Source organism: Pogona vitticeps, chromosome 12 (genome assembly GCF_051106095.1).
Source record: "Pogona vitticeps strain Pit_001003342236 chromosome 12, PviZW2.1, whole genome shotgun sequence".
NCBI classification, from domain to species: Eukaryota; Metazoa; Chordata; class Lepidosauria; order Squamata; family Agamidae; genus Pogona; species Pogona vitticeps.
The window spans coordinates 224,205-238,796 of NC_135794.1; the positions used below are offsets into that span (position 1 = coordinate 224,205).

The 14,592-nt window shown below is 50.6% G+C and overlaps 1 protein-coding gene and 1 long non-coding RNA gene across 3 annotated transcripts; both read right to left on the bottom strand.

Annotated features, from left to right (window-relative positions):
* Positions 1 to 6,955: 6,955 nt before the first annotated feature.
* Positions 6,956 to 9,675, bottom strand: LOC144584652 (uncharacterized). Its single transcript, XR_013539042.1, has 2 exons — positions 7,876 to 9,675; positions 6,956 to 7,348 (listed from the first exon to the last, which is right to left on the bottom strand). It is a non-coding gene; the product is annotated as an uncharacterized LOC144584652 (long non-coding RNA).
* A 2,193-nt stretch (positions 9,676 to 11,868) lies between these two features.
* Positions 11,869 to 14,558, bottom strand: RSL24D1 (ribosomal L24 domain containing 1). Of its 2 annotated transcripts, none has more exons than XM_072982227.2 (6): positions 14,397 to 14,558; positions 14,110 to 14,220; positions 13,517 to 13,589; positions 12,441 to 12,504; positions 12,270 to 12,355; positions 11,869 to 12,116 (listed from the first exon to the last, which is right to left on the bottom strand). In XM_072982227.2, the coding sequence occupies exons 1-6, from the start codon at positions 14,475 to 14,477 to the stop codon at positions 12,043 to 12,045; spliced, it is 489 nt and encodes a 162-aa protein (XP_072838328.2). In that variant the 5' UTR covers positions 14,478 to 14,558; the 3' UTR covers positions 11,869 to 12,042. The 2 variants fall into 2 exon arrangements, with proteins under 2 accessions (XP_072838328.2, XP_072838327.2); XM_072982226.2 differs by having other exon boundaries at positions 14,107 to 14,220.
* Between the last annotated feature and the right edge of the window lie 34 nt (positions 14,559 to 14,592).

Here is a 14,592-nt window from a genome sequence, read left to right on the forward strand (position 1 = left end):
GGGCTGCATTTCCCTCCCATAGACCCTAATCAATAGGGAAAGGAGGCAGGATGGGGACAGGAGTAGCCATCAGCAGCTCTGCGTTACATTTCCAAAAAGTGTTTTGGATTCAGGACCCGAAAGCCCCTGTCCTGCTTTCAGGTGCTGAATCCAAAACACGTTAGTTTGCTGGAACTACATATTCTTTTGAAGAGAAACCTTCTCCTCCTCTTAACGGGCAGTTACTCTTCCTCATTGCTGACTTGGCTCTCCTCTTTCCCAGCCTGCTTGTGTTTGGGGGGCGGGGGGGGGCAGCATCAGAGAAATGCCGGCGGGGGGGGAGTTGGGACTGCAGTTGGGCAGGAGCGGAGGCAGACGGGCCGCAGGACCCTTCCAAGCGCTGGACTTGCCTGAAATAATGCAGCCGCCAGTCCAAGTCTTGGGGAATTAATCGTCCTCAGGAGATGCCAGAGGTGGTGCATAATTCAATTACAAGCCAGTCACAAGGAATACAACACCAGAATTTGGAAGACAAAATGGAGGAGGACTTTTGTGGTCAGCAGCAAGGTGAGCAGGTGCCAGGATCCCTCCGCTACCCAAAGGAATTGCTCCTTTTACTTTTTGGATCAATAGCAATTTATGTTTCAGCAACAGCTATGAAATCCTGGCAGAGCACAATAAGAAAATATATATATATATATATACAGGCAGAAAGCACACTTCAAGTTTCATGTTTCCCCTTTGAGGTCAGAGAGATGAGTCCCTAGCACAGGATCCAGCATCCTCCTCCAGCCCCCCCCCCCCAAACTGGTCTTTAGGCATGCAATAGCGTAAGGCTGGAACCACATGGTAGAGTTCTGTGCGCTGTATCCGTTTTGTGTGTGTTTTAGAACACTTTTATCTGTTTGAAAAAATACCCAGCAAATACAGAAGAAAGTTACCTCCACAGGCTTGGGTGTAAATTGCTGCACTGAGGGTTTCTTTTTTATGCTGCAGAAAAAGATTTGGGATGGGAAGAGAGTAAGGCATTTTTTGCAGGAAGAGAAGGCAGCTGCTGTGGAGCTGGGCCTGTACTCTACACATGCTCAGAGGCATTTCATTTTCCTGTACTGGCAATGAACGTGTGCTGGCACAGTTCTATTGAGCCCTTCCATGCGAGTTTGGCACCTCGGCTCTTGCCAAGTCCCAGCAGAGAAGCCAGCCAAGCGAGTTCCTCCCAAGCTGGTGCACAGACATCATTTCCCTTGGGATCTGAACCCTGGTGAAGCCTCCCCTGTACCAGCCATGAAATACGGAGAGCCCAAAGCCAGTCCTTGTTTCTCATGGACACACCTTGGTGGCCTACCAGTAGGACTCATTTCTTCGCTTTCCACTGGGGTTCGGATGCTGCAGACGGAAGAGAGCTCTCCGCAGCTAATTATAGCCCAATTTAACTCTCAGAGTCAGCACAGAGAGCAGCCTGGGGGAGATGTTGCTTGTCCGACCTTTGCAGTAGCCAGTAACGAAATAGGGCAAATGCAGGATGCTGCCCGGTGGTGGCACCAGGCTCCTCCCGTCTCTCTGGCAGCCGTGGACCCACTCCCTCCACTCCCTGCAGCTGCACCCCGGCCGGACATCGGCAGCAAGGCATGGTGCAGTCCTTCGTGGAGAGCAAAGGAAGGGCAGGCCTGATGCGATGGATTCTTTGCCCAAGTCCTGCTGGCCCGAATGATGGTCATGAGAGCCCTCTCTCTGCTTTCTGTCAGGTGGGTCCTCTTCGGTCTCTTCATGGATCCTGGAGACAAATAGCGGGTTTGGTGGTTGGAGACAATCTCAGTCGCAAGCCAGTATCACACTAGCTGAAACATACTTGTGGTTGGTCTCGCATATTTATTTGTTGCGTTGTTATGCACACATAACATGAAGTCACTTCTAGCTGGCAGTTCACGAGTTGTCACTGGAATTCTCAGGGGTCCACGTGCTTGAACCACAGCTAGTCTGTGCAGCAAAGAGGCCTGGTCTGCCAGCTCTTTATCCTTCTTTTCTCTGGTTCTCATTACAAAGTTGAGGATGTTTGGATCACATAGGTGGCCCAGGATGGGAAATGTTGAGCTTAGGCACCGCTCTTGGTCCACCAGAGATGGAGTCTGAGAGAACGGGCTTAGCAGGCGCCGTGACCCCCAAAGCAGGATCCTGGTCTTCGCCCCACACACGGCTTCCACGAGGGTTTGCTTTTTAAAGCGGGCAGGAGTGTCTGTTGACTAGATGGGGCGGGGTATAAATGCAATAAATAAATAAATAACAATAAATAAGTAAAGCTGCTGGACAATGGCCAGGAGGCCGAAGGCCCCCTCAGTCCCCAGAGTGAGATCACGTGGGGTGTGCCCTGTTGGCGAAATGTTTCACAGAGACACCTCTCTCTCTCTCTCTCTCTCTCTCTCTCTCTCTCTCTGTTTCCGTTCCTGGCAGCCAAGCTCCGCTGCATTACCCTCCATCCCTCCTCTCCCCTGATTAAATCCTAGCCAGGCCGTTCTCCACCACTGCCTCCCATCAGCAGATGAGCAGCTCTTAAGTGAGCATGAAGGGTGGGGGAAAGGGAGGGCTCTTTTTTGCTCCCCCCTCCCTCCTGCAATGGGCTGCATTCTGGAGCCTCCTTTTTCTCCTTAAGAAGGGAATGTGTTTAAATGAACTTGCCAGTAGAGAATGGAGGCATTAATGTTGCTGTTTCAAGGCGGGGGGGGGGGGGGCTCTGTTTCTCCCTATGGAGCAAATAGCCGTTTCCTCCCCAGAAAGGCAGTCTGTCAGCTGCAGTTTGGCTTTTCTCCTCCTGCGAGAGTATGAGACGGACTTCCTGACATTGAACCCAACTCCAGAAAGAGCGAGGGCTGTTAATTCACAGTGCCTACATTCACTGTGTGTGGATGGGGCTGGATATCTGGAAGGTGATACAAGGGGAAAGGTTTCTTAAAAACCCCACCCCCATCCTCAACGCCCCACACCTAATCTCCCCTTAGAAAGACTCCCCACTCCATGGGGAAGATCAGGGGACTGGCCGTCGTCCAGAGCGGGCCGTACCTGGGCAGCAGGCTCCGCAGCAGGTGCGTGAGAAGCCCCTTTACAACCACCTCCAGGCTGTCAAGATGCACCGTCGTCGTTGTAAACACTGGAGCTCTGCATAGGATTGTGGTGTTTGTTTGTTTGTTCGTTGTGTGCCATAAAGCTGCACCCAATATACAAAAAACCCAATGGGTTAGTCTTTAAGGGGCCACCACGTTTTTGTTTTTTTTTACTTCCTATTTCTATTTTGCTTTTACCTATAATACAAGTTACATGAGACATTCAAGTTTTACTGTTTCCTCCTCTCCACCAAGCATCCATGGCTGACTGGGGATTCAAATAAAGCAGGTCCTTCTCTGTCAATTTAGCCTCTGTACCACACTGGCACTCTGATTACATAGGAAATTACATATGAATTAGCATTTGCAGTTTTCCGCCGGGCGCTATCTTCTTCTGACCTCATTTTGAGGAATGTGTAAGTGGCCCTGTTCACACTTACTCCCCTCCAGCTGCATGTAAGTTTAAACATCCTCTACTGCAGACTCCAATTTGCATCTGCTTTGGTGCCAGGGGTGGTGGTGGTGGTGGTGGCGGCGGGGGGGTGGGTGGCTCTCTGGGTGGAAGAGCAGCCAGCGGCTCATTGATTTCAAGTTACATAAAGGTATCTCCTTTGAAACCAGAGTTTGGAGCTCACTCTGGCCATCAGCAGCCTTGATGAGAAGCGAGTGAGGCTAGTCGTTTGCTTCTAAGAGGGCTTCTCAGAGGCATCTGGTCCTTTGGGGTTGGGTTGGGGTTCTTTGGCGCATTTCTGCGGCTCTCCCCTGTTCCGTGCTGTTCTTAGACTATTTGCTTCCTTGGACTTTTAAAGAGAAGAGAATAGAAAGTGTCCCTTTTGTGCTGTGTTCTAAAGGGGGGGGGCTCAAGCGCCTCACTTTATCTCATCTTCCAGCCCTGGGGGGGACCCATGAGGACACAACCCAGTTTGTAACAACACTTCACCCTTACTTGTGCTAAGCTCCTCTCCTGAAGCCTGTACTGAGCACTCATTTAATGTCCCATTTTGAACTTTATCGAGAATGACTGCACTTTGTCAAAGTAGCTCCTACAACACCGTTGACATCCATTTTGATCAATGTTATGGCTGCTTTTTGCTGTTCAATCTGTTTTATCAGTTTTTTATAGCTCATTGTCACCCTTTCTTCTGTTTCCCCCCCCCTTAATCGTCTGTTGCAAAACAAGCTGTCCTTGTTGTTATTGAATGACAGAATATATATGTATTTTCAGAAACAAATTGTAATTTTCTTCTTGGAGACATGTGTAAAATGTTTAATGCCTACTAAGAGTTTTTCCCCCTAATTATGAGTCAGTTGAGTGGATTACTCAAAAAGAAGACAAGATTGTTACTGCAGTTTCAAATTCCTATTTAAACTTGTGGGTGTTGGGGTCGCATAAAATTGCATCTAGTGATAGAGTAAATCATCACATAGAAATGTTAATTAAAGACCCGAACAATTAGAGAGATCAGCCCAGCCTCTTGTGCTGACTTATTTAAGAGAGGGCAGCTAAGGGGGGGGGCTCACTTCTGCTACCCCCCCCCCTCCCCAGAGGGCCCTTGCTTTGGGAATTGACACAGGAAGCAAAGCCAGCTTTCGTCCAAGATGAAAAGAGAAAAGGGAGATGCGCCAACTCCCCAAGAAGCCCCTTGGGCTCCGAGAGTTGGCACAGCTGGCTGAGCTTCAGGTCCTGCGATGCGCAGGGTGACCAACCGGTTGCACAGACCAACGGCGCATCCACTGGGGCCGCTGTGCGGATGCCGATGGGGGGGGTACTGCTGCTTCCGGAGGGGACCGGCCTCAGCGAGGAGCAGGAGATTCCGCTTCACAGAGAATGAGCTGGCAGAGCAACTCGAGGGAGGGCGATGTCTCTGCAGGATTGGTGACTCGGTTTGACAAGCCGGCTGACTCACAGCCATCAGACAAAGCAGGTCCAGGGGGGGTTTCTGTGCCCTGGCCACTCTGGCTGTCAGCCGTCTCCCTGATGTGCGCTCCCCTGACAAGGATGCGCCTCGTTGCCCCATAAGCCTTTCCAGAGGGGCAGGGAAAGGAGGACACCAGATCTCTCCATGTGCTGTGCTGTGCTTTCCCCTGCTAAGCCATGCATCCAAGCAGCTCCCTTCACTCCAGGGAACGGAGGCCTCCCTGCCTGCTTCTCCGCAGATGACACAGATGCCCTCTGAGGCTGCTCTTCCTGACTGATCGGACTGAAGGCCACGAGGTCCAGAACCTGGTTCAGCAGCAGGAGCTTCCTGGGAAACAAGGATCAGGCTGTTCACACAGGAAACGTTATCTGCAAAGAGACAAGAAAGCCCAAGGAAGCAAAACGGGAGGAGGCAGGGGCACATGGGCTCAGTAGTCTTAAGTTTCTCTCACAGATGCTGTTGGATGCGGAGCTGTGGAGTGTGAGACATGGATGCTGAGCTACCCCCAAACGCCTGCAGGCAGACAGGTCTGGGGAAGCCCTCCTTTCACCGCTGGCCAGCTCCATCCCAAGGTGGCTCCAGTCAAAGCTTCCTGAACCAGCATTGCTGCAGTGTATGCTCTTTGGTAGGAGGTCTAAAAATGGACAGGCCCAAATAGGTCTTGACATCAGAAACTTCCTTCTCCGTTTGGATGCAAACAGCTGGTGCTTTTGTTAAGCGTGTGATGCTTTTGTAATTTTATTAGATTTATTGCTAGCATCCTTAATGAGACTATTTTTTCAAACACATTAATTTAAACCCAGATAAATTTTTCCTCCCAGATTACATTTTCCAGCCTGGCTCCCTACCAAAAATGAGTTATTCCCACCACCCCCACCACCCCTTTACTTTAATAATCACGGGCCATCAAGTCAATTCTGAGAATTCTGTTTTCTGGGTTTTTATCCAAAAACGAGATGCTGATGAACCACGCCTCTTTGGCTTCATGGCTGCATCATCCATCCATCCATGGGGTTTGACGGAAGCAGAGGAGGAGGCCTCCTGGAGTATATGAAGGCAGGCACAGCAGTGCTGCCCCCCCCAAGCGTCCAGCCAAACCTTCCTTTGGTGGTAGAGAAGGCAGGGCTGGCCTTCTCAACCCAGAGAGACTTTAACCTCTGCAGCAGCACTGAGGCAGATGGCAATCCCCCCCCCCCAGCCCAAGGCCAGGCACCGGGGCCCCTTCCAGCTTCCCTCTGGGCAGGAGAAACAGCTTGCGGAGGGCTCTGCTAGACCAGGGTGCCCTCCAAATACCTGAGATCTGGAGTTCCATTAACCCCAGACAGAATGGTTAAAGGGGATTATGGGCCATGGAGTCCAGGAGGCCTCCCACTGCCTTCCTTCCATCCTCCTTGGGAGAGCAGGGCTTTACTTGCTCAACAGACAACCGCCAGCCACCCTCACATCTTCCTTACACCTGCGCCATCCGAGGCCTACGTCCCTCCTCACCATTTCTCTTGCCTAAGGAGAAAGCAGCCCTGCCCGACGCTCGCCTGTGGACGCGGCCCGCTCTGCATCCCCTCCATCCCCTCCCCAGCGCCTGAGGTGGCCATGCCTTTTCCTGCCCCACCTGTGGGTGCCACGAAGGTGCCTGGGCCGTTCCCCAGGCAGGGCGAGGCAGGGGTTCTCCGGCCTCGCCAAAGGGAAAGGGCCACCTCTTGAAGCGCCTCAATTCACGGCGGGTCAAGGACCACAGGCACTCGTGGGGAAGCGTAGCTGCGCTGCGCCGTGCCTGCCCTCCCACAACAGCACAGACGTAAGCAATTCCTTCGCCGTCTGTGCCGTGTTTGCTGTACCCTGGTGATGTGTTTTCCAATCAAGAACTTGGTTCTCCTCTGGTTTGGAAAGATCAGCTTAATCCATTTTCATGAGTTACTATGTATTTTCAAAGGGAGAAAGTGAATTTTTAATAGGCTCTGGAGAAAAGCTCACATAGATCAGCTTTAATATTTAAGCATCAAACAGGCATCATTATGGAGCACTGCTCGTAGAGCTGGCTGGTTAAGGGGGAGCTCCTTGCCCACCGCCAGCGCCTTTCCAGACCTGCCTCCCTTGTCTTGTGCTACCTCCTCACAAGACTGGATGCAAAGAGGCAGAAATCCCCACCCCTTCTCCAGGCCCTGGTGGTTTTCCTCTTCCCAAGGGAGGAAGCAGACAGACAGCAGTCCAAACGGGAGAGGAAGACGTGATGAGATGTTGTCGTTGAGGAGGCCCACGGAACTGCTGGCTCCAGCCCAGGAATATCACAAGCTTCTTCAGCTGGCCTCGGATTGAATACCCCGAGGGCACCCCTGCTGTTCTCCAATGCAAAGGAGCCTTGAAAGAAGGGGAAGCGTTAAAAATGGGGACGAGCCACCAGGAGGCGAGAGTCCAACTCATCCCTCCCACAGCCAACACACCACTGTCGCAAACACACGGTGTCCATCTGTGCTCCCCAAAGGTCTGAGTGGGAAAGCCGCTGAGGGCATGAGCTTTTCAAACGGCATTTGAGCCAGACTCACGAGCCGGCTCTTGCTAGCTCTCTACTCTCAGCTACCTTAAGACAGTAACAGCGGCCTATCTTGAAGTGCTCCAGGAACAATTCCTGGAAATGTATTGTGCATGTAAGGCACCCTGCATACCTGAATGCGCCATTTAAGTGATATAAAATGGAAGCCATAATGAAAGAAAGTATGTCTTGTGCAGAAACAACTGGGCACTATTTCATCCATCTTCAAGGGTTTCAACACATTCACTTATCACAAGAATCAGAGGATCTGTACACTGATGCTGATTTTTTTAAAGGGTTGCATCCTAGCACGGTGGAGTGACAGAACTGGTGGCAAATCCTTGAGTCTTCTTACCAAGGCTCCAGAAGTCGTCCTGGGCTCCTCCTGATGACAAGACTACCACCTTCAGAGAGTCGTACCAATGCCGCCTTCTGCTTTCAAGACCTCTTGATTGACACTACCAAGGCATCCCCTCGGCTGCTCTCCTTGCCGTTCCACTCCAGCTGGCCCCTAGGGAAAAGTGGGCTGGGCACTATCCTGCAAGGTTACCTGCAGATTTTAGTTCCAGGCAGCCCAGAACTGTGTGCCCTAAAAGGCCCCCTACTCTGTCAAACGGCAGAAGTGGACTTGATAGAGAGAGAAGGAAAGAAAGAGAGTGCGCTGAGAGAGCCTGTCACCACCATCAGCAAGAATCCTGACTCTTTCCCTTAGAGGTCAGGCAGCCTAGCTTTTCTTGTAAACATCTGTCTGTTCTTTTAAGTATTGCACATTTTTTGAAAAATCCACACATCAGCACATGACTCTAAACAGCTCCCAGAAAAATCAAAATAGATGCATTCTGAGGCCACAAAGATTCCTGCTCGTTTGAGCAGAATTTGCCAGCATGACAGAAAGATTAAGCTTTATCATAACAACAGCAAAAATATTGATTGGCAGTTGACTTCCAAAAATCAAATTTAAAAAGAACTTGGGGAAGGGGGTGGCTGGAGAGATTTCAATGATCTAACAGCAACGCTAGACGTATTACTGTGTCTTTACATACATCATCATTAAATCAAATTTGCCTGCACAAGAGAATGTATGTTATTTCTCTGGCCTATTGCATAGTGGCGCAGTGGTTAAACTACAGTACTGCAGCCAAAACTCTACTCACAACTAGAGATGGGGGTATTCATATACGAATATCCCCACACAGGTAGAAATAACTGTCCACTCATGATTTCGCCGCTGCTGCCAGCTCTGCGGAGGCTTCCTATCATGCCATTGTCCACAATCGATTACCCGCTCCTGGCAGGAGGCGGGATGACAAGCCTCTCTGCCAGGTTGCAGAGTGGGTTATTTTAACTCGTTATTTCCACCTGTGCAGGGATATTTGTATTCGTATACAACAACAACGAATACCCCCATCTCTACTCACAACCTAGGTTCAATCTCAGATAGCCAGGCAGAAGTTCATTCAGCCTTCCATCCTTCCAAGATCAGTAGAGTACCTAGATTGTGGGATGCGTGTGTCCAATGTGTAGCCTGCATAAATTTTAAACTGCCCATGGCAGGTCCAGGGGTAGCATTCCAGTCAGACTATTTAAAATCTTAAAAGATGACGCTGTTAAGGTTCTACACTCAATAGGCCAGCAAGTTTGGAAAACTCAGAAGTGGCCAGAGGACTGGAAAAGATAAGTCTACATCCCAATCCCAAAGAACGGCAGTGCAAAAGAATTCTCCAACTACCGTACAATTGCACTCATTTCACACGCTAGCAAGGTTATGCTCAAAATCCTACAAGGTAGGCTTCAGCAGTATGTGGATCGAGAACTCCCAGAAGTACAAGCTGGATTCCGAAGAGGCAGAGGAACTCGAGACCAAATTGCTAACTTGCGCTGGATTATGGAGAAAGCCAGAGAGTTCCAGAAAAACATCTACTTCTGCTTCATTGACTACGCAAAAGCCTTTGACTGTGTGGACCACATCAAACTATGGCAAGTCCTTAAAGAAATGGGCGTGCCTGACCACCTTATCCATCTCCTGAGAAACATATAGGTGGGACAGGAAGCAACAGTTAGAATTGGATATGGAACAACTGATTGGTCCAAAATTGGGAAAGGAGTACGACAAGGCTGTATATTGTCCCCCAGCTTATTTCACTTATATGCAGAATACATCATGTGGAAGTCCAGACTGGAGGAATCCCAAGCCAGAATGAAGATTGCTGGAAGAAATATCAACAACCTCCGATAATAATAATAATAATAATAATAATAATAATAATAATAATAATAATAATATAATTTATTGTCATTGTAAGTATATACACAGTATATCATACAACGAAATTCACAGACACCCAGAGACCAGACACATGCACACACATAACATTCCCCAAACACTCCCCACCCACTAGAAATCCCCCACTAAAAATACAAACATCTACACCTCAGTCCAAGTAACACAGTCCAACTAATTATTCACTACTGGTGGTCTTTAAGCTCATTATTAATTGCAATTATAGCTCTAGGATAAAAACTATTTAGAAAACGTGTGGTCCGAGTCTTAATTGTTCTATATCTTCTGCCAGACGGTAACAGTTCAAAAAAGTTATAAGCAGGATGGGAAGAGTCTCTCAGGATGCTGTGTGACTTCCTCAGACAGCGGGATGTGAAGATGTCATCCAGGGTTGGTAGCTGGAGCCCGATGATATTCTGGGCAATTTTAATGGTTCTCTGTAGAGCTTTTTTGTCCGCTACAGAGCTACTCCCAAACCATGCCAGAATGCCATAAGTTAGGACACTCTCAATGGTGCTACGGTAGTAGGACAGAAGCAAATGCTGTGATAAATTTAACTTCCCGAGCATTCTCAGGAAATACAGCCTCTTCTGTGCCTTCTTTATTAGCATGTTGGCATTTATAGTCCATGAGAGGTCCTCTGAGATGTAAGTGCCCAGAAATTTAAAACTACCAACTCTCTCCACTTCCTCACCGTTTATGTACAGTGGTAAATGTACATTTCTCTTCCTCCTAAAATCAATTATGAGTTCTTTAGTTTTTTTGATGTTAAGTGTGAGATGATTTTCTTTACACCATAGTATCAATCTTTGTACTTCCTTTCTATAAGCAGACTCATTGTTCTTATTTATGAGTCCCACCACTGTTGTATCATCCGCAAATTTAATAATTGCATTGGTGTTATATAGTGGGGTGCAATCATGTGTGTACAGGGAATAGAGGAAAGGACTTAGCACGCAGCCCTGGGGAGCTCCTGTACTTAGTACCAGGGTAGAAGAATGGTGGGATCCCATCCTTACTGACTGTGGCCTATCTGTCAGAAAATCCTTTATCCAGATGATACCACTCTGATGGCAGAAAGTGAGGAGGAATTAAGGGACCTTGTAATGAGGGTGAAAGAGGAGAGTGCAAAAAACAGCCTGAAACTCAACATAAAAAAAACTAAGATCATGGCCACTGGTCCCATCACGTCCTGGCAAATAGAAGGGGAGGATATGGAGGTAGTGACAGATTTTACTTTCTGGGGCTCCATGATCACTGCAGATGGGGACAGCAGCCACGAAATTAAAAGACGCCTGCTTCTTGGGAGGAAATCGATGACAAACCTAGACAGCATCTTAAAAAGCAGAGACATCACCTTGGCAACAAAGGTCCGCATAGTCAAAGCTATGGCTTTTCCAGTAGCGATGTATGGAAGTGAAAGCTGGACCATAAAGAAGGCTGACCGCCGAAGAATTCGAATTGTGGTGCTGGAGGAGACTCTTGAGAGTCCCCTGGACTGCAAGGAGAACAAATCTATACATTCATTCTGAAGGAAATCAGCCCTGAGTGCTCCCTGGAAGGACAGATCCTGAAGCTGGGGCTCCAATACTTTGGCCATCTCATGAGAAGAGAAGACTCCCTGGAAAAGACCCTGATGTTGGGAAAGCGTGAAGGCAAGAGGAGAAGGGGACAACAGAGGATGAGATGGTTGGACAGTGTCACCAAAGCGACCAACATGAATTTGACCCAACTCTGGAAGGCAGTGAAAGACAGGAGGGGCCTGGCGTGCTTGAGGGTCCATGGGGTCACGAAGAGTCGGACACAACTTAACAACTAAACAACAAGTTCTAAACAAAAATACAGAAGGGAATGCTTCTTAGACCATTACCATCTTGAACAATTAGCTCATCAGAATTAACAACTAAACTTCAGGCACACCACTGCTTTTTTATACAGTGCTTTATTTGAGATACCATTCACCTCCCTGCCTATAAATGCCAGAAATACACAGAGACTCTGTACAAAACCATCCTCTTTCTGCCAGCTTTTTTACTCCCTATACATGGTTTTTTTTTTGGGGGGGGGGCTTCTGGACACAGTGCAACAAATGACTCCTTAGAAAGCATCAACTGAGCAGCCTGTTGAGACTATAACGCAAAAGATACAAGCAACAGCTGGCATTTTACAGATGGGGACACACCTTTACACAACAACAAAAGAACTTGCTTCTGTGAATCACAACCCTGAGAAAGAAGCGCTCTAGGAAGAATCTTCGGTTTCCATGGTGTCCCGCAGCTGCTGGACCATCTTCTCCTCCAACTGTTTGCCTTTGACTTTACATTTTGAAAAAAGAAGGGAAGAAAAAGGGTAACATTTTTAATCACTCACTTCTGGCAGCCCTGCAGCAGGCCCTCCTACACCACACCCCGACACCCCATTTCACACCACACTGCTCGAGAAGTCACCCACAACCACATGTGTCTCACCTGCCTGTGGAGCCCGGATGAGGTGGATGTTCTGCTTGACTTCCGTAATGTCTTGTGCTTTCTGCAGTTCCTTCCCCTTCTTTAGCCTGGGGATGTTTGAGGGGAGAGAAACATGTTTATTCCAACATCAGGCACAAAAGAGCGTGCCCTCTCCTGAAGAAGAAAACATACCTGTTCATAATGAAAGTGGCTTGACGCTTTCGTTTGATCTCCTCTACCCTCTTCATGGCGTCAACTAAAAAAAAAAGGAAAAACAAAACCAGGCATTGTTAAGTTAAAAATTAACTTCTTTTCAATGGAATTTTTTTCAGGCATCAGCCCTCGATGTTAAAAAGTGTGAACTATCTACAAAAAGTGGGCGCAGTGAAGAGAACCAGGCCATCACTGATCCACATCTCCCCTGAGGCACAAAGCCAGCAGAGATGTCTTAGCCCTGCTCCGTCCTCTGTCCGATGGGGACCATCGCTTTGTGGGCTCTTGTACCAAGTTTCAGCAAAACTGCACTCTGCTTCCCGACACAGATGTTTTTGCCCTATTTGGAAAGTGGTTGGGGGTGGGATGCAGGATTATGGCGGGAACTCCACCCCCAGGTATGTGTGCTCACTAGAACGCTGGCCGAGGGGCTCCTGCCCTTGGGAGCCCTGGAAGAGAAGGGCTGCCCATCCATCACACAGAGAGCTCTCTGCCCCAGTGAGACACCGTGGCAGCTCCATAGAGGCTGAGCTGCCGCCCACGGCGTTGACAGGAACTTTACTGCTTAGGAAAAGGAGGCAGCTGAGACTGCTCTACACAGAACTACCAACAACCGTGCACTTGCCAATTGTGGTTTGTCTGTGTATATTTCACCCGTAAGGCATCTGGGCAGCAGAAACAGCCACAAATGGCCGAGTCCACCACAAACGACGCGGCTGCCTTCCTAGCGTGCAAAGGGGTCACCCCTCTGCAGAGGAAAGCAAAAGGCCCGACAGCTTCCAGGAGTGGAAGAAAAAAAACCACCCAGGCTTTCCCGCTGCCCTCTTTTCCGCCCTGTTCTTTGGCCCCAGGTGGCTGGGAAAGCACTTCGGAGGCTCTGCTGCTCAGACAAACGCCGAGGGAGGGCCTTTGGCAGTTGGGAAGGCCAGGCCGCTGGTGCTCTGAAGAAGAAGAAAAGTCGGGGGGGGTCCTCTTCTTCCTCCCTCCCTCCCTCCCTCCCTCCCTCCAGCCACGCCAAACCCCTCTGCCCGTCCACCTAGGAGGAGTCCACGTACCTGTCTTACTCCAAAGCTCTCGCTGATATTTCACGGGTTCATTTCTTCGCTTCTCAAATTCAAACGAATTGTCCTACGTACGTGGAGAAAAGCGGGCGGATGACCACCACCTGCAGTTGCCGGCAGATGCTTCCAAAGAGGAGGTGCCCCCCCACCCTACCCGGGGGGCGGGTTTCAGCCCTTCCGACCCACCGACCGACCGGGAGCCTGGCCTGGCGGACCTGACCCCCCCCCTTCCTCAGGAGCGTCCCCTCCACCCCTGAAGGGAGCCACCAGGCCTGGCCTGACGCCCCCCCCCCGTGCGAGCTCCTTTCCCCTGGAGGGGGGGGGAGAGGGAGCTGCTGCTGCTGCTGCTGCTGCTGCTGCTGCTCGGCGGAAAATCCAAAGCGCCCCCCCTCGCCCTCCAACCGACCCCCCCACACACACCGGTCGCCTTGCACGGCCGCCCCATGACCCTCCTCCTCCTCCTCCTCCTCCTACAGGCGGGGGGGGTCGTGCTGGTTCAGGCCAGCTATCTGGTGCCCCAGCCAGCCCCCACCCCCCACCCAGCCATATTCAGCCCCCCACCCCCCCCCCTCCGGGCTCCTCACCACGGTCAGCTCTTTGCCGGCGCCCTTGCGGAAGGCTTTGGTCCAGCGGACCTTCCGGGGATTCCGCTTCCTCTTGAAGTTCTTGTGGCATTTGGAGCGGCAGAAGCGGAAAGCCTGGGGGGGGGGCGAGAGAGGGGGGGGAGATGATGGAGGGGCCTCGTCGGGGGGGGGGAAGAGGGGGCAGGGGAGAGAAGGGAGGGGCCCGTCCGTCCGTCCCTCCCTGCCTCCCTCCCTGGGCGCTCAGAGACGCCCTCCCCCCTCCCTCCCGTCCCCCCCTCCCTCCGGCGGACCTTGCAGTCGCTGCGGACGAAGAGGACCCCGTGGCCCGGGTAGACCGGGCTCGAGCAGAAGTAGCACTTCTCCACCCGCATGGCCGCGGCCGGGGTCGGCGCCGGAACAGAGAGAGAGAGAGAGAGAGAGGGGCGACCGCACCGGAAGGAAGGAAGGGAGGGAACGGAAGGAAGCTTCCCTCTCGATGCTCCCGCG